The sequence below is a fragment of the Leopardus geoffroyi genome, chromosome D4, assembly GCF_018350155.1.
Source record: "Leopardus geoffroyi isolate Oge1 chromosome D4, O.geoffroyi_Oge1_pat1.0, whole genome shotgun sequence".
Taxonomy (NCBI): domain Eukaryota; kingdom Metazoa; phylum Chordata; class Mammalia; order Carnivora; family Felidae; genus Leopardus; species Leopardus geoffroyi.
This window is the reverse complement of record NC_059342.1, coordinates 4908340-4925972: the sequence shown is the minus strand read 5'-3', so window position 1 is coordinate 4925972 and position 17633 is coordinate 4908340. Positions and strand designations below refer to the sequence as shown.

The following is a 17633-nucleotide window of genomic DNA, read 5'->3' as shown; positions in this document are numbered from 1 at the left end:
GAAACTCTGTCAGCAGTGCCATCATTTTTCGATCTTAAAGGCCTTCTCAGTCTGGAAGGTACTTTACTGACCCTCCTCCGCCTTCCAACAAGTGTGTATTTGTTGTGGCGTGTGTTCTGTTGATCCTAGGTTTTTAATCCTGGATTTAACGTCTTCAGTGAGTTTTTTGTTGTTGTTGTTGTTTTTTAATGTTTTTATTTATTTTTGAGACAGAGAGAGACAGAGCATGAGCAGGGGAGGGGCAGAGAGTAGAGGGAGACGCAGAATCCAAAGCAGGATCCAGGCTCCGAGCTGGCAGCACAGAGCCCGACGCGGGGCTTGAACTCACAGACCGTGAGATCATGACCTGAGCCGAAGTCGGGCGCTCAACTGACTGAGCCACCCAGGTGCCCCTTCAGTGAGTTTTTAAAGCTGTTTAAAGTTTTTAAAGGAAGTTTTGGCTACAGTCATTTAGTAATTATCCGTTTCTTAATGTTTTCCAATGTATCGGCAGGAAGCAGTTGGTAGGATTATGTTGAGCGTGCAGATGTAAAGCACACACAGTCCTTTGCATGCGGATGAGTACAGGGGCACATCTGTGGGGTCACGTTTCCCTTGTTTGTGTGCCTTTCTCAGCCAGATGTGCCAGGAGCTTGTCTTCTGGTTCATTTGAGGCCCTGTGTTATTTTTCTCCACGAGGGGCCTCTCGTAGACACGGGTGCTAAACCTCTCCTCTCCGGTCAGCACCCACACAGGGCAGCTCCGTGCACCTCCTCTCTGGTTTCCTTCCATCCCTTCTCCTCCCCACTGTAATACTTCCATTGAGCCGTCACTCGTCACTTGATGTTACGCATTGTATGTTATTAAAATGATGCATTTTATTATTATGCATGTATCGTTGATCTTAAAAAGTTATTTTACCAGTAAAAACGGGTTGGTTTGGGAATAAAAGAAGATTACAATTTCGGACCAGCAAGCTATTGGCTAAACCACAGGCAAGTGCAGCAAAGAAGGGAGAAGAATGTTATTTCTCGGAGGAGGAGGAAGTCGAGAGGGGTTGTTTTAATGAAAGTCCACTGGAGGGAAGCGAAAGTCCAGGGAGGGTCAGTTTTTTATGGGAGATGCTATGTCTGTCTCTCCTGTTGGGGCCTGTAATTGGTGGTTTATTCTGTCAGGGTCCATAGTCAACAGTCCTTCCCGTGATTGACATTGAGTGGTGCCGCTCCCCTCCCAGTCTCACCTCCTGGCATCCGGGGTCCACTTGGGGTTTGCCTTTGTTAATTTCACAGTGCCTTTGGAACCCCATCTTAACGGTTTGCGAATGTATGTTTTTAATTTTGTGCTGCAGACTTCACTCTGATTTTTTATTCACGCTTGCTTTTTGAACATGCATTTGAGTGCCTGCTGTGTTCTAGGAATGTGCTGAGCACATACGCTAAATCAAAATCTTGGTTCTTTTGGGACAGACAGCCCAACAGTCAAGTAAAAAGGACGTTAGCTGGTGTTAAGTGACAACAGGGAAACCTCAGAGCAGAGCAGACAGACGCTGCGGGGACTCCCGATGTACTTCTTGTTCAGTTCCTCTGACTGCTGCGTGCCATTCGGTTGTGTATTCGCTGTTTCCGTCACGATGGGCATCTCAGCTCTCCCCACTCCCCACTGCCGCAAAAAATCCGGCGATTATCCCCGTGTGGGGACTCTCTCTGGAACCAGGAGTGGGGGGCTGACACATGCCTGTCTCATTTCCCTGGGGGACTTCTCTACATAGTGATGCAGCCATCCACTCCCCCGAGTTAGTCTATGGGGTCCAGTTTCCCCATAGCCCTGTTGGCTAACATTGTTTTATTTTGTATTTTCCTGACTATCGGAGCCTTTGAGTATCATTTCGTCCACTGACTAGCTGCCGGGGTCTTCCCCTTGTGTGAGTGCCCCTTCATATGTCTCACCTCTTCTTTTTTTTTTTTTTTTTTTTTTAATTTTTTTTTTTTTTCAACGTTTATTTATTTTTGGGACAGAGAGCGACAGAGCATGAACGGGGGAGGGGCAGAGAGAGAGGGAGACGCAGAATCGGAAACAGGCTCCAGGCTCTGAGCCATCAGCCCAGAGCCTGACGCGGGGCTCGAACTCACGGACCGCGAGATCATGACCTGGCTGAAGTCGGACGCTTAACCGACTGCGCCACCCAGGCGCCCCTCTCACCTCTTCTTTTACCGTGTTCTTCTCCTGTTTTTTCATTAGCACGAATCCCGTGTACCATGTAGCCTTTAATCTGTGGTCACTTGTTGAGGTAGTATTCTATTACGTTGACTTCAAGACGCGCGTTCTTTTTGCTTTTCCTGTTTCACAACCTCTGAAGTGGGGATGAATCCTGCAGCTGAGAACCGTCGTCAGCAGTGACGGGGGGCGGGGGGGGGGGTTGTCCCCACCTGTGTATCGAGCACTTGCTCACGGCTGTGCCCACTGCCAGCACTTCGGTTGTTACAAACGCTGCTGGCAGGTAAATCAGCGGATGGCGGGGGAAGGGGCCCGACCCCTCCAAGCCGGAGACGAGAGGCTGCACTGACGAAGGCTTTGAACGTCCCTTTGTCAGACCTCTGCCTGTGGGTGATCCCGGCTCGCTTTTAGAATTGTCGTTCGGTCAGGGGAAAGATGAGTTGAGTCCAGTAGGGAAGTCTCGGCGTCAGAATTTGGCGCGTGGGGGACACTAACCTTCCAGGTAACCTCAGAGATGGTGGGGGAGCTTCCTAGACAACACGGGGTCCTCCTGGTGGCGGGGGGAGCGTGTTGTCTGAACACCTGTGAAATCCACGACTCAGGGGAGAACGAACAGTGGAGACTTGGGCGAAGAGGTTAGGACTGTGTTGATGGACTTACCCTGCTCATGTTTTCCTTTTCACAAGTACAGACGTACTGGGACAAATCTGTGTCGAAGCGTACCTAGTAGAAGTGTTCATTAAACGTAAACTACAAAATTCTAACACGACAGAACATTACATTTTAGTTGGCACTGGTTTTCTTTCTTGGCGGTGGGTAAAAACCTACCATTGGCATCTCAGATTCACTGAAGCACAGTAAATCTCTTTATCACTGCTGTTGACTGTGTGGTGTCTGCATCGAACCAAAATTCTTCATTTTGACTCAGATTCGTCCATTTCGGTCTCACTGTGTTTGGGGACTTACCAGCAATGGTTTCTACTCCAAGGTCACAAGGACATCCTTCTACATTTTCATCTGTTACGTCTTCCAAAACATCTTTTATGTTTTTAATATGTCTAGAATTAATCTGGGTACATGTTTATCCAAGTTGATTTTTCTCCATAGGGAAGAGAGGTGTGTAATTTGGTAGTTTGTGGGGCAGCTGCTGTCACTCACAGGTATTTGTGTGCACAGTTGTCTTGAGTTCTAGTTTTTCCTCGCTCTGGGTGCCTGTTCTGGCACTGGTACCCGACCCATGGTTTTTGTTTGTTTGGTTTCTTTAACGTTTGTTTCTTTTGAGAGACAGTGAGTGAGCAGAGGAGGAGCAGAGGGAGGGGGAGAACCCCAGGCAGGCTCCTCGCGATCAGCACGGAGCCCACAAACTGTGAGATCACGACCTGAGCCGAAATCAAGAGTCAGGGTGCTTAACCGACTGAGCCACCCAGGCGCCCCCTCAACCCATTGTTAATGGGGTTCTGGAATACTAGTTTCCTTCTGGTAAAGCATCATCCTGTTTCTAAATTCACTTGAAATTACTGACTCTCACTAATAGTGAGGTTGTGAGTTTGGATTGGAAAGGGTTTTATTTTTCCTCCAGCTAGTCCTCTGAGGCCTTGATTATGGAGATGTCTTTCTAGATTGGCTTTATTTGCTCCTGGGAGAGACCCTGAAGGTTCTCATAGTCCCGCATTCCTTGTTACGTGCCCAGTGTGACGTTCCTGCTAGTCTGCGTGGAGCACAGGCGTGAGCTTCCATTTCTTGCTGGAAACTGGTTTCCCTCCCCACTCCCAGTGCCGGACAGAAACAAGATCCTTGTGTCCCTATGCCGTGGTGCCTCTTGGCAGCTTGCCGGCTGTGGTTAGGGGCTTTGGGCGTACTTCCTTTTGACGGTTTGATTTCTCTGCGTGTTAGTTTTCGTACAGTGGCCGTGACTTTTCCAGCAGCAGCCTTAGTACAGACTTGTCCACGCAGGTGTTTTGGTTTTCCATGTCTGTGTGAGCGCCAGCACCTCCACACCAGGACCGTCGGGAAACTCAAGGGTGAGAAGCAGGAGACTGAATGAACACTGGATTCAGAAGCAGAGTAGGTGGCTTGAAGGAGAAGCCCCTGAGGCCAAAGGGAAGAGGGAGGGAAATATTTAGAGAGCACCTGTAATGGGCCAGGCCCTTATCTAGCAATGGCCCTGAGAGGTGGGTTCCTTCCATACTTTAGAGATGAAGAAGCCGAGACCCCCAGCGGCCGAGGAGCGTCCCCGAGCTCCTGGAGCCACCAGGAGCCAAGAGGCAGAGGGTGTCTGTCTGGCTGACCGCAGCCCTTCCCCGCGTCCTCCTGCCTCTTGTACAGGTTCACCTACTTCTGTGAATTTACTTCGAGTGCCCGTTCTCTTCCTTCCCTGCGTTCCCACGTGTTCTGTTTCTCACAGAAGAAACCAGTTCTGATCGCACATCCCGAGAGCCGTGTTTCCAGTCTTTTCTGACGGCAGTGCGTCTTCCAGAGCAGCGCGTGTGCACAGGGGTGCACGTGTGCAACTGAGGCAGGCTCGCGCCGCAGTCCTTGCCCCGGGCCTGTGCTCTGACGGCCTCCATCCCGCTCCGCTCGCGGCTTCCTTCGGCCCCAAGAGCCTGGTCGAGACCACGTTGGCCTCACTAGCTCGTGACCCCCGGTTTGGCCCCGTGTTTTTGAAGCGTGGCCTTGAGGAGTGTTGTCAGCAGGGGACGTGGCAGGTGGCCTCAGTAGCCGTCTCCTGTCCCGGCCCAACTCTGGTCTGCTCTCCCGGGCTGCTGGCCACCCTGTCTGCCCCACACCCCACCTCTCGAGCAGTAATCCAGCACTAACATCAGAACCCCTGCATACTTTTTTCGGTGGCTTTCCAGAGTTAACGTGTATTTTTGAGCCACTTAACTACAAGGCCAGAGCTCGTTCTGCCTGTTCTTGCTTTTGATGGTGATGTTTTTAGATTTCCTTCCTATTTGTCTTATTCCAGAGTTTTTTCTGAGGTACTTCATTTACTTGTTTCTTCATGAGTTTTATTTTTTATTTTTTTTTTTCAACGTTTATTTTTTTTGGGACAGAGAGAGACAGAGCATGAACGGGGGAGGGGCAGAGAGAGAGGGAGACACAGAATCAGAAACAGGCTCCAGGCTCGGAGCCATCAGCCCAGAGCCTGACGCGGGGCTCGAACTCCCGGACCGTGAGATCGTGACCTGGCTGAAGTCGGACGCTTAACCGACTGCGCCACCCAGGCACCCCTCTTCATGAGTTTTAAAATCAAAATGAAGATTTACCACTAATCTGTGTTGGAATTATCACTGACTTTTTTTTTTTTTACCTAAGTAGAACAAAGTAGCCTAATATGAATAGAGCTAATGGCTGACTTTTAACATACCATTTGCTAATTGTACATGTTAGAACTAACAAAAAGAGCTGGAAGACGAGGATGCAGGTCGGGTAGAGTGACAACACTTGTGTGTCTCGTGAGCCACGAGGGTGGGTGGTGCCGCATCCCTGTAGCGTGAACGGCTGTTCACACGCACCTCTCTCCTCTCTTTCCCCAGCCCTCCGAGCCACAACATTGTGGTGAATGGAAAAAAATGTGTAAACTTCGCCTCGTTTAATTTTCTTGGATTACTGGATGACCCTCGGGTCAAGGTAAGCGGCCCCTGCGCTGGAGGCAGCAGGATTCCCTGCGAAACCGGGCCTGAAATAGACAAACGGAGGGCGTCAGGAAGGGCTCTCTCTGCTGCTGGTTGCTGTCAGTGTCGCCCGGCAGAGCCGGAACCTGGTCTCGATAGAGGGTGGGCGATACAGGCGTCTGACGTGGCTCCGTGGCGGTGACACGCAGAGAGCCGCGGGAGGCGGCCCAGGTAGTCGTGGGAGGCACGTCTGGGAACCCAGTCCATCTCCCGTTGGGAGTACGGGCCAGGAAGCTGTTTAGAGGACAGACTTTTGCCTGGAAACGCCACAAAGTATAAAGGCATTGAGTTAACCAAGTTTGGATAGGTTAAAACACAACTTTTCCACGTTTTAAGTTCTGTCCCTAAATCTTTACATGTGTCTGCTCTTTGTATCCTGTTGTTAGAATGGCCACGGTTCTAAGAAAGGAAGCAAGGTGGGGGGGGGGGGGGTTGCCATGTGGGTTGAAGAATAGGATATGTCAGTTTTGAACTCTGAAAGATAAGTTATTAAAACCTGATTTTTCTTACATCCACGAAGGCAGCGGCTTTGGTGTCCTTGAGGAAGTACGGCGTGGGGACCTGCGGGCCTAGAGGGTTTTACGGCACATTCGGTATGTTTCTGCCCTCTCTTCCAAACTACAGCTTTTTTTTTTTTTTTTTTAATGTTTATTTTTGAGAGAGAGTGCATGTGAGCAGGGGAGGGGCAAGGAGAGAAGGAGACAAGATCCGAAGCCGGCTTTGTGCTGACAGAGAGCCTGACGCGGGGCTCGAACTCATGAACCGCGAGATCATGACCCGAGCAGAAGTTGGATGCTTAACCAACTGAGCCACCCAGGCACCTCCAAACTACTGCTTTTAAGAATTGACTCGAGGGGCGCCTGGGTGGCGCAGTCGGTTAAGCGTCCGACTTCAGCCAGGTCGCGATCTCGCGGTCCGTGAGTTCGAGCCCCGCGTCGGGCTCTGGGCTGATGGCTCAGAGCCTGGAGCCTGTTTCCGATTCTGTGTCTCCCTCTCTCTCTGCCCCTCCCCGTTCATGCTCTGTCTCTCTCTGTCCCAAAAATAAATAAATGTTGAAAAAAAATAATAATAAAAAAAAAAAGAATTGACTCGATCTGATTTCAAAGCTCCTTGGGAAAGATATCCTGGATTCGTTGTGACATTGGGTGGGTGAGTGCTGTCCGTGTTTGGCATAGTGGCGGGAGGGGCCCTGCTCTGAGACTGAGTGTCGCTCACCGAGAAAAGACACAGGTGCCTTAGGTGCACCGTCTCCCGGAGGGTGAGGCCCACGCTGCTGCTGCTGCTGCTGCTGCTGCTGCTGCTGCTGCGTGTGCCCCGAGAGACCCAGTTTGTGTCTGTGTGTGTGACGGCAGGTGGCTCCGCTCTTCATAGTCGTGCAGGAACCTGGTTCTTCCTCGTCGCCTTCCTCCAGTGCCAGGGGGCACCGACCTCCTCCGCCTGGCTGAAGTCGCTCCACAGGTGTGGGGGAGGGGTGCGTGCAGCGGTCCCTTCGAGGCAGGTGGGAGCGTCGCGTGTCACTGCCACACTCCAGTGTGGCACAGAACCTAGGTGAGGCCTCGCCGTGGAGGGGCTGGGACACGCCTCCAGCCGGGCAGCCTCCTCGTTACATAATTGTTCAAATGAAGATGTTACTGGAAATAATTTCCTGGCTTAGCAGCGTCAGCGTGTGGGGAAGACAGCCGGGAAATCTCTTCCGTCTTCTATTTGTACTTCCGTTTCTAGGCCTTCGTGTGGTTTTTCTTCACTTAAACAGTTAGGTGTTTTTATTTAAGGGAACACCTTTTCTTTATTTCTTAGCTAGCTTAGAAGTTAAATGATTTTTATTGGAAACAGACAACAGAGCTGGTGTCCAAGCATCTTAAGCTGGAAAAGATCTGAAAAATCTTGTATTCCAGCATTGTGGCCATTTAGAAGCAGCGTAGAAAGTTCAGAGAGGCCGCCTGACTTCCTGACAGTCACACAGCTCATTAATTTCAGCCTTATGGCCAGAAACCAAGTATCCTGACTGCGAGTCCTTATGGGAAGATCAGAGACTTCAAGAGCGCAGATCAGCCTCCCTCTTTGCCCCAGTCTAGTGCAAACACGGTTGGTTTGCTTGGTTTTTATTGGTAGGGAATTATTTCCTAGAGATATAGTATTAGAAAACTAGAAAAGGCATTTTTTTATGGGGTTGTTTGCTGTTATCTGATCAACAGTATTTTCTATGATTTGCTTGCTGTAGTAAAAAAAAAAAAAAATAGTTTTCTTACAAGCTTCTCTTTCTTGTGGATTTTATTTGCACGTGTGGCCTTGGCCCCTGCTTCGGAGTTCATTTCAGAGGATAGATAGCAGATTTAATGCCAAATCAAGTCATGGAAAAAAAATGTTGTTTCAGCTTTTCAAAACCAGTTTTTCCAGAGCTGGTAGAATAGCCCAGTCAGCTTTCTGTTTGGATCACCTAATAGGTTGTCACGTGCTCCCAAACGCGAGGTCTGTAGTGGATGGTTTGTAAGGTAATGTTCTTGATGGAATAGTTCAGCCCATGCTATAAACTTCGGAAGGTTTATAGAGAGTCAAAGGCTTCTCCCCGCCATTGTCTCTACCCCAGAGAAGACAGCTGCTGTCAGTAGTTAGCTGCTTGTTCATTCTTCCAGAGACCTGTTTCGGCAAACGCAAACCCCTTCCATACACACGTTTCCCCAAACAGATGGTGGCATACCCCACACGTGCTCCGTGCCTTGCTGTTGGAGTGCTTTTGTCGGAACTTTAAACTGGATTTGGATTTTCAGGGGTCTGAGTGGGTCCCCGGGGGCAGAGTAATGAGCACATCTGTGTGTCACCCCCTCTGTACTGTGCGTCCTCGGCCGGGTCTCCCGGGTGGTTAACTAGCGGAAGGTTGGGACGGACCGCGGCGTCAGCGCGGAGGCTGGAGGCGGGCTGGCAGGGCTTGCGGTGTGATGGCCTTGTAACAGGACCCGGGTCCTAGCGCGCTGTCCTTCTGGTAAGCTGACGTCGTTCCTCCTTCACAGGCGTCCGCGCCTGTCACCTCGTTCTTTCTCGTGTGGCTATTGTCCACGTTTTCACGTTCTGGTTTTCCGACAGGATAGTTTGTATGTAATTATTATTTTTTTAAATTTTATTTTAGAGAGAGAGCGTGAGTGGGAGAGTGGGGGAGAGAGAGAGATTGAGAATCCCCAGCCACATGCTCAGCATGGAGCCCGACACGGGGCTTGGTCCCATGGCCCTGGGATCGTGACCTAAGCCGAGATCAAGAGTTGGACACTTACCTGAATGAGCCACCCAGATGTCCCTGACAGTATGTTTTTTATATTTTTCCTTATTCTGGAAGGAGTTGCTTATATTACAGTTATATTAAATTACCTTGAAATTTCAGTGTTGGGTAAGATCAGAGAAGGTACTTAAGGTAAGTGAAGGCTAAATTTTAAATCTCTAGAATAAACCTCCACAATTAAGTTATTCTGAATATTTATGGTATATTTGCCCTTTGCTCTGACCAACAAAGCAAACTGAGGACCCCTTTCCTCTCCTTTGAAGTTGCTTGTGTGCCCCTGCAGCCAAAGGCCTCTTTCCCTGGGCCCCCAGAAAGTTATTTTTAATTTCATCCTTTTTTTCCCCCTGGAAATAACACATTCAGACGTCAGTTTTTAAAGATGAAAATACTTCTTTGTTGAGCTCTTTTCTCAACTTTTCAAAAATAAACGTAAATCACTTGTAAATCTCCTTTATATCATAAATTATAATTTTCTTTTTAATGTTATAATATTCTTTTTAATTATTATTTCATAGTAACAGATGATTAATACAGAAAAAAAATTAACAGCAGAAAAAAATCAAACATACAAATCAAACATCATCTAGTTTTTTAGGCTGGATGTTGTCCTGCCTCTGGCAAGTGCTACTCAGCAAGTTCTTATCATCCTAAGGACCAGTGATGAGAAGTCTCCCCACCTTCCCCTTTATTGTTTGAAGGTGTGTTTGAGAACAGAGCCAGTGGATTTGTCAGGTTGTAGACTGTAGATGCCTTCCTCTAGGGCTGATGAGGTCCCCTGCACTCTGATGCTTTCTCTTATCCAACTTCTCTGTTTGTTTTCTTTGAATAGGCTCAGATCTCATTGGCCTGAGGTTCATCGCTGGTTTCCCAGAATCTGCTTTGCATATACAATGCCTGCTTGGCTCTTTGCTCTTCAACTAAATCAAAACACAATTAGTGGCAGGGTTTCATGGCGAGGGATAATTGTGTTCTAGAGCCAATCGTAAACAAGTAAATCGTTCGTTTATTTTTCAGAATATTTTCTTGCTTTGTTTCAAAGCCGTCAGCTGAACCCTGACTGCATGTTTTATCAGGAAGAAGACTTGGTCATAAAATTCCTACATCTGCCACTTCTTTTTACCAGCCGGTCTGGGATTGATTGTTTTTGCAGTGTGTAGGAGGGAAACAATCCTTGTTTGCACAGCTTAGAACATTTTGGTAAGAATCACAGAAGATACTGCATGTGAAAACATTGTGGAAAACATTCAGCACTGTATATATGTTGTAATGAGTGCATAACTGATATTGTTTGTACTTTTAAGAAAAGTCCAAGTCTGGAGGAATTTAAAAAAAAAAAAAACAGTGTGAAGCACAAAAGTATAGAAGCCTTAAGAAAAAATGTAGTTGTTTTTAAACTGTTCTAAAGTTGACTGTTTTATAGTCTTTCCTTTGGAAAACAACCCAGAAAGCTGTTACAGCTCTTATTAGAATAAAACGAGATCCTGTATAGTTGGAAACCAGAAAAGTGCCTGTAACGTGATAGTTCTTAAACATCCGGGGTTTGGACAACTCAAGTAGAAGATAGTGTAACTGCTTTTTTCTTTTTAAAAGGAAACCTCTTTTTATTCTACAAATACTGGTTTAACTGTACAAGCGCTTAAACGGCGTATCAGTTTTTCCATGCCAGGCCTTCTCCTGAGTGTTCATGGGCCGTGACTCGTGGTTCCGGTAACGATCCTTTGAGGCAGGTCCGGCTCTGACCTGTTTGACAGAGGAGGGCTGGAGAGGCACGGGGCAGTGTCAGGCCTGCCCTGGGTCCACACCGAGGGAGGCGGGAGGCCAGAGCTGGAGCCCCCTGGGAGGACTGCTGCGGCCAGGCCCCACCCTGGGTGCCAGGCATCCTGTCCCGGCCCTGCGTCCCGTCTCTAGGTTTCTGGTTCCGGGGCAGGTGCTAGAAAGGGCAGCGGGCGCGGGGAGGGCCCACGGGCTCTCTAGGCACCCGCCTCCGTGGTCGTCCCCACCGCGCTGGTTCCTAGCGGCGAAGCAGACGATGTGCGCTTCCTCGCGATCCGTGCAGACCAGTGGCACCAGCGGGTGGACTGGGTCGTCCACACAGAGGACAGACGTCGGGAGCGGGAGAGCACGGCCCTTTTCCTGTTTGCTGCCTCCCCTGCCTGTGTCTCACGGCGTAGCTGTCACACATCAAGGGCAGCCGTCCGTACCCACCTGTCACAAAACCTGCTTTGCAAGGCTGCCGGCGGCAAAAACCCAGTGTCTTTAGGTACCCGGAGAAAAAGGCCGGTCTTTTTCAAACTTTCGGCAAAGACGAGAATCAGTAAGTCGTTGACTTCTTGTGGAGAATTTTCTTAACCACGTTACGGCAGTGACATAAAAACGGTCATGAGTATACACAGCGATGAGAATATTTCTACCATACAGTTTTCATCAGCTGGGTAACTAACTCTTAGAGCCCTGAAAGTAAGCCAAGATTGTTTTACTTTCTCGTCGCTAATCGGTGAAAAAAAAATGAGCCATTTAAAGTGGAGTCTACAGAATGATTTACGGTCCTTTTTGTAGCTGGCAAAAACGTTTGTGTCCATAGCATGTTTTTTCCCTTTGAAATGGACCTGGTGGGTGAGAGCAGTTCACTGTGGCTCGGCTTATCCATCTGCTAAATGGGGACGATGTGGGGCAGACGTGGGATTCGTAGGAGGCCTCCTGCGGGGACCCGCCCTGTTCTGATCAGAAGTGGGGGTGGTGGGGACTTGCCTGCAGGGCAGGAGCCACAGCTCTAGGGATGAGGGAGGCGCCCACGCTCAGCGTGGGGGGGGGGGCCTGTTCTCGAGCGTTTGGCCGCCTGCCTCTCTCTTGTACGATTGAGAGATCCCACTGGCAGCGTCTCGTCACGGGCGGTGCCAGGGTCAGGGTCGTGTCCTCAGACCCTGGTGTGGACGTCACAGACCTTGTGCTTGAAGAGCTCAGCACCCTGTCGATACCATTTGTATCAAATGGGAGGTGGTCTTCTTAATGTTGCCGTAAGATTCCACTCTGACTGGCTGAACGTTCATGTCGTGGAATGTCTGCTCTATCGAATGGCGGTAACATTTTGGTAATGGAAATCAGACGGCCCTTCGTGTGCTTTTTGTGACAGGCCCTGTGGGAGTACGTTTTACCTGCAAATAGGAAGAAGCAGGTTTCGTTTTTTGTCATCACTTGAGTGGAGCGGGAGAGACCGTTCGTGTTCACAGTTCGGTAGCATCGTCTAAGAAGCACGTGCATCCGGGGGCTTCAATTTATTTTCTTCTCTGGGTACTGCTCCATTCTCGAATTCCTCACTCTGCATCTCTGGCCGTCAAATTGGGATTTGGTGGGGGGCACCTGTGTCCTGCCATCCCTCACTCAGTAGCTGGCTCCCACCCCATCCCTCATCCCCAGCCCAACGTTCTTGGTCTTCAGTCCGAAATCACGGCGCGTGTGTGGTACTGGTGAGTATAGAGGGGGCTGAGGGCACGAACCTTCTGCCCCCGGCGTGGAGCTCCCCTGTGCCAGCCGCACCCTGCCTCTCCTGGAGGTGTCGCTTTGTCAGGTGCCAGAAACCCTGTATTTCTCCCCGATCCTGTGCTCGTCAGACCACCTGTCTTTATGTGATAGTCACTGCATTTTTTTTTTTTTAACGTTTATTTATTTTTGAGACAGAGAGAGACAGAGCATGAACAGGGGAGGGTCAGAGAGAGAGGGAGACACAGAAGCAGAAGCAGGCTCCAGGCTCCGAGCTGTCAGCACAGAGCCTGACGCGGGGCTCGAACTCACACACCGCGAGATCATGACCTGAGCCAAAGTCGGATGCTTAACCGACTGAGCCACCCAGGCGCCCCAGTCACTGCATGTTTGATAAACGAATGAGAAGATAATTGGACATCCCCCATCTTTTAAAAATATAACCCCTTGTGAAGTTGAAACTTCTTTCATTCTTAATTTTCTTTGACTAATTAAAAAGCATCACAATAAGGTTAGTGTGTCCCTAATCAACCAGTGAGTGGATTTACAGATTTGAGACACTTTATTCAGATGTGCCAAGAAGTTGATTCCGTATTTCTTATAGCTACACTAACTTAGCTCACTTATTCCTGTCTGGAAGGTGGTGGAAGCCTTACCCTGACCATTGACTGTGTGTCTTATCCCTTACGGTGGGAGTATTCAGTCCGGTCAGGCTTGAACCAGCTAGGGTAAATGCTGTCTGGCGGATCTCAGTCGCTCAGGCTTCGTGTCTCCCCCCTTCTCACCTGTCTCTGTGGGGCACCCCTCCTACTCCCTGCTCTCTGGGAGACCCGTGGTCGGTGGAGGGCAGGCCCCTGGAGTGATGCTCCCTGCGTGCGGCCTTGACATGGTCTGGGAGAGCTCTGTCGGGCCATCCGCCCTCTGCACCAGCCTCGCAGGGACCCGTCTGGATCCCCCGCCACTGCCCGGACTGCCAGGTCCCCTGAGTCATGTGCCAGTGTTCCCCTTCGTGGCCTCTCAGTCTGCCTTTACTACCTCCGATTTCCCTTTCACCCCTGAAGCTCCGGGGCTGGCGGGCCTGGCCGCATGCTTCCTGTAGCACTCCTGAGTGCTTGCACGGGGCACGCGGCGGGACTGATTCCTTCTCCAGACCTGGGTCCTGCTGTAGTTAAAAGAGCTAAAGGAAGTTTGAAAAGTCCTCGTCTCTCCCAGCTAATGCCTCATTTTGGGGCCCCAGGGCAAAGCTGGTCAGTGCACTGTTGCTTCTAGACCCTGCTGGGCCCTCCATGCCGGGGCCTTCAGCCTCAGGGCAGGGAGGAGAGAGGTACCAGTGTAGCGAGCGCAGTGTGTTCCCGCCTTAACCAACATTCTTCCTTAGCGGCTCCTATAAAACACCGCATTTCTCTTTGTGCCATACGTTTGAAGTCCCCGGTCCGCTTAAATAGAAATCCAAACAGAAAAGTCAGTGCTGCGGAGTGATAGCAGGTGCGCAGGGAAGTCCCAATAAGCTAGTAGACGAGGGAGCACCGCCCTGATGGGAGTACGTGGGTTCTTTGACGTTTCCTTTTTGAAGCTGGCTAACGCTTGTCCTGATGTCCGGCGTGTACCTTCTGCTAACATGCAAAAAAGGCTTTCATAGATTCACGTGTCGCGCATTGGTGAAGCCTCGGTGCGGTTGGCTGAGAGAAGTCAGAGCAGGTGGTCATTGGGCCTCGAATCCCAGCGCTGGCTGACGCAGAAGCGAAACCCAGCGTTGGAGCTGCCCCCCAGCATGCTTCAGGGACAGAGGCATAGCTGATCCCATTCAGATTTCAGAAACCGTTTCGGCCCAGAGTTACCTAAACGGATCTCCCATCGTTTATAACTCAGAAGCAGTTTCATTTTGCCCGTAAGGTGACGGTATCGTTAACGAGGCTTAATAAACTGAATTTACTTTCTCTACCCTCTGTTTAAAGAAGAGGAATCAGAAGGTGTCTTAACCGTTTAACGTCTTGCCGTAGATGTGCACTTGGACCTGGAAGACCGCCTGGCGAAGTTTATGCAGACGGAAGAAGCCATTATCTACTCGTACGGATTTGCCACCATTGCCAGTGCTATTCCTGCGTACTCCAAGAGAGGGGACATTGTGTTTGTGTGAGTAACTTTTACCCACGTTTCTGGGCAGACTTCCTTTGGGAATGACGGTGATCCTCCCGGAGGATGCCTTTGTTAGAGGTTATCTGCCTTAGATAATCCTGACTTTTTATTCGGTAAAGAAACATATAGTAACTTCAGCGAAGTGATTGTACGGAATTGACGAGACTCTCACTGTAAGGATGCCTAAAGCGTTTTGAATTATTGATTTTATTTATTGACGTCCACAAGGCCAAGCTTGCCACAGGTGAGGCCAGCGATCTCTCTTCTCTCTGCAGTTCGGTGACGGGATGGTAGTGTTCTTGAAGGGTCCGTGATCACCACCCACCTGGTTGCTCAAACTACTACTGCATTCTAGATTACCTTGTCAGGCTCATTTTGTACACTTTTCCTCAGGCATTCATGCTGTAGCCTTGTCAGCCTCCTGTGCTAGTGTCCTGTCACCACAGGGCCTTTGCACACGCCATTCCTGTGCCTAGAACGTTGCCGCTCCTCTCTGCTCCTGCTCACCCTGCACATGCCTCGCCTCTGCGGGGAAGCCTTCCCCAGCCTCTCAGACCAGGCCGAGACCTCCCGCTGCATGGGAGAAGATCCTGGAGCCAGAGGAGTCTGGTGTTTGTGTGATCCATGATCACGTGGGTACTCACACTGCCCCTCAGAGTCCCTGTGCTTCTCCGGCCCCCCCCCGCCCCACACACACACGTGGGCACCCGCACCGCACCCACCGCCCCGCTTCCCCCGTGGCCCTTCCAGCGGGGTGTACTAGTGCGTTGCCTCCCCTGGCGTTTGCCGTTCGTCGTGCTCGGTGAGCACCAGCTCGGTACGCGAATGAACAGGTCAGAGCTTAGAAGAGGGTCCGAGTGACAAGGCTCCGGGGCCCAGCCTCCTGTGGCGCCCGCACCGCCCCGCGGCCTCTCTCTGGGGGGACTCGCGCCGCGGCGCTGGCCCTGCCCGGGCTCCAGGACAAGTGTGCCTTTCCTCCCCACAGCCTGCGGCAGCCGGCCTGTGGCCGCGTCAGGGTGAGGGTTTCCCGACCTGACTGTGGAAGCAGGGGATTTATGAACGTCGTATCCGTATCCGTAGTGAAAAAGTCAGACTGCTCACAACTGGAGAGCTGCCGATTTAAACCGTAGCCCTAGGTTTCTAGTAGAAGCCTAGTTGTGGCAAGTACGGTGTCATCCAGCCTCACTTTAAATCCTTTTGTGAATCCTAAGCCCCAGAAAAGCTGCAGCTGAACTTGTGGGATTCCTCCGTCAGATCCCAAATCCTGTACTTCTCACGGCCGCCAAACCCAGGCTGCGTTCACGTCCAGCTGCCCTGCCCAGTGGCTTAGAGCTTCAGTTTCTAGTCAGTGAGGCAACTGAATGATTCTCCCATACATAAGGTCAAGTGTCTGTGTCTTCAAGTGTTTCATCATTTCAAGTATTCTGCCCGGAATTCATTCGGAAGCAGGAACACCAGAGGCAGCGTTCAGTAAATTATTCGACAAATTGTTTTTGATAAATTCTTACATGTAGATCATATGTCCAGGGCTGTATTTCTTCTTTTTAGTAAACGCTAATAAAGCTTCGCCGGTAGGAGGCTCAGCACGGTGGCTGTTCACGTACTTAAGTCTGTGCCCGTCACTCTGCTGAGTCTGTGTGCACGTTACTTCGTGTATCCGTTTTTTATATATCTAAATGTTTTATTTTAGACAGAGAGAGAGTGTGTGCACATGAGCAGGAGAGAGGGGCGGAGGGGGGGAGGGAGGGAGAGGGAGAGACAGAGAGAGAGAGAGAGAGAGAGAGAGAGAACCCCAAGCAGGCCGATGTGGGGCTCTATCCCTTGACCCTAGAGTCATGACCTGAGTTGAACTCTTAGAGTTGGACGCTCACTGACTGAGCCACCCAGGCTCCTCTCATGTACCCTGACGTAATTGTAGATTCACAGACACTTACGACAAATAATACAGAGATTCTGTGTGGCCTTTACTCGGTCTCCCCCGGTGGTTACTTCACAGCTGGGATGTTGGCATTGAAAAAGTCAAGATACAGAGCGTTTCCACCACCACGAGGGTCCCTCATGTCGCCACACCCCTGCCCCCCCACCCCTCACCCCCCACTTCTTACCCCCTGGCCACCACTAATCTCTTCTCCCTTTCTGTAACGTTGTCTTTTCAAGACTGTTGTTCAAGTGCAGTCATACGGTAGGTAACGTTTGGGGATCGGCTTTTTTCACTCAGCGTTAATTCTCCAGAGGCCCACCCACATCGTGTGGATCAGGAATTCGTTCCTTTTGGCTACAGGGTCGTATCCTGTGGTACAGAGGCGCCGTAGTCGGCTGAACCACTCGCCTACTAGGACATCTCAGTTTCCAGTTTGGGGCTTTAACAGATAACACTACCATGAACATTTCTGTACAGGTTTTTCTGGGAAAATAGGTTTCATTTCCCTGGGCTGTATGCCGCCCAGTTCAGCTGCTGGGTCACGTGGTATTGCAGATTTAGTGTTTTAGGAAATTGCCAAACTTGTTTTCCAGGGTGGCCGTACCATTTTACATTCCCATAGACAGTATATAAATGGTCAGGTTTCTCCACATCCTCAGAAGCATTTGGTATTGTCACTATTTTTTTTTTTTTTTTTTAATTTTAGCCATTCTGACAAGTGTGTAGAGATACCTTACTGTGGTTTTAGTTTACATTTCCTTCCTTGATGGCTAGTGATGTTTACTTTTTTCAGACTTTAGTCTTGGCATCAGGAGACCACTTCATAAAATCTATTGGGAAGTGTTCCCTCTTGTATTTTCTGGAGGCATTATATAAGGTTGTTATTAATTCCTTATTTGGTAGAATTCTCCAGTAAAACCAACTGGGCCCGGAGATTTAATTTTTGGAAGTATTTTAAATA

General features: G+C 49.9%; 1 protein-coding gene across 2 annotated transcripts in view; it reads left to right on the top strand.

Annotated features, from left to right (window-relative positions):
• SPTLC1 (serine palmitoyltransferase long chain base subunit 1) overlaps window positions 1-17633 on the top strand; it is a 52700-nt gene that overhangs the window by 10277 nt on the left and 24790 nt on the right. For both annotated transcript variants that reach the window (XM_045470278.1, XM_045470277.1), the window contains exons 4-6: window positions 5730-5823; window positions 6388-6460; window positions 14616-14748. In XM_045470278.1, coding sequence (XP_045326234.1) covers window positions 5730-5823; window positions 6388-6460; window positions 14616-14748 — 300 coding nt within the window. The remainder of the gene's footprint in view (window positions 1-5729; window positions 5824-6387; window positions 6461-14615; window positions 14749-17633) is intronic.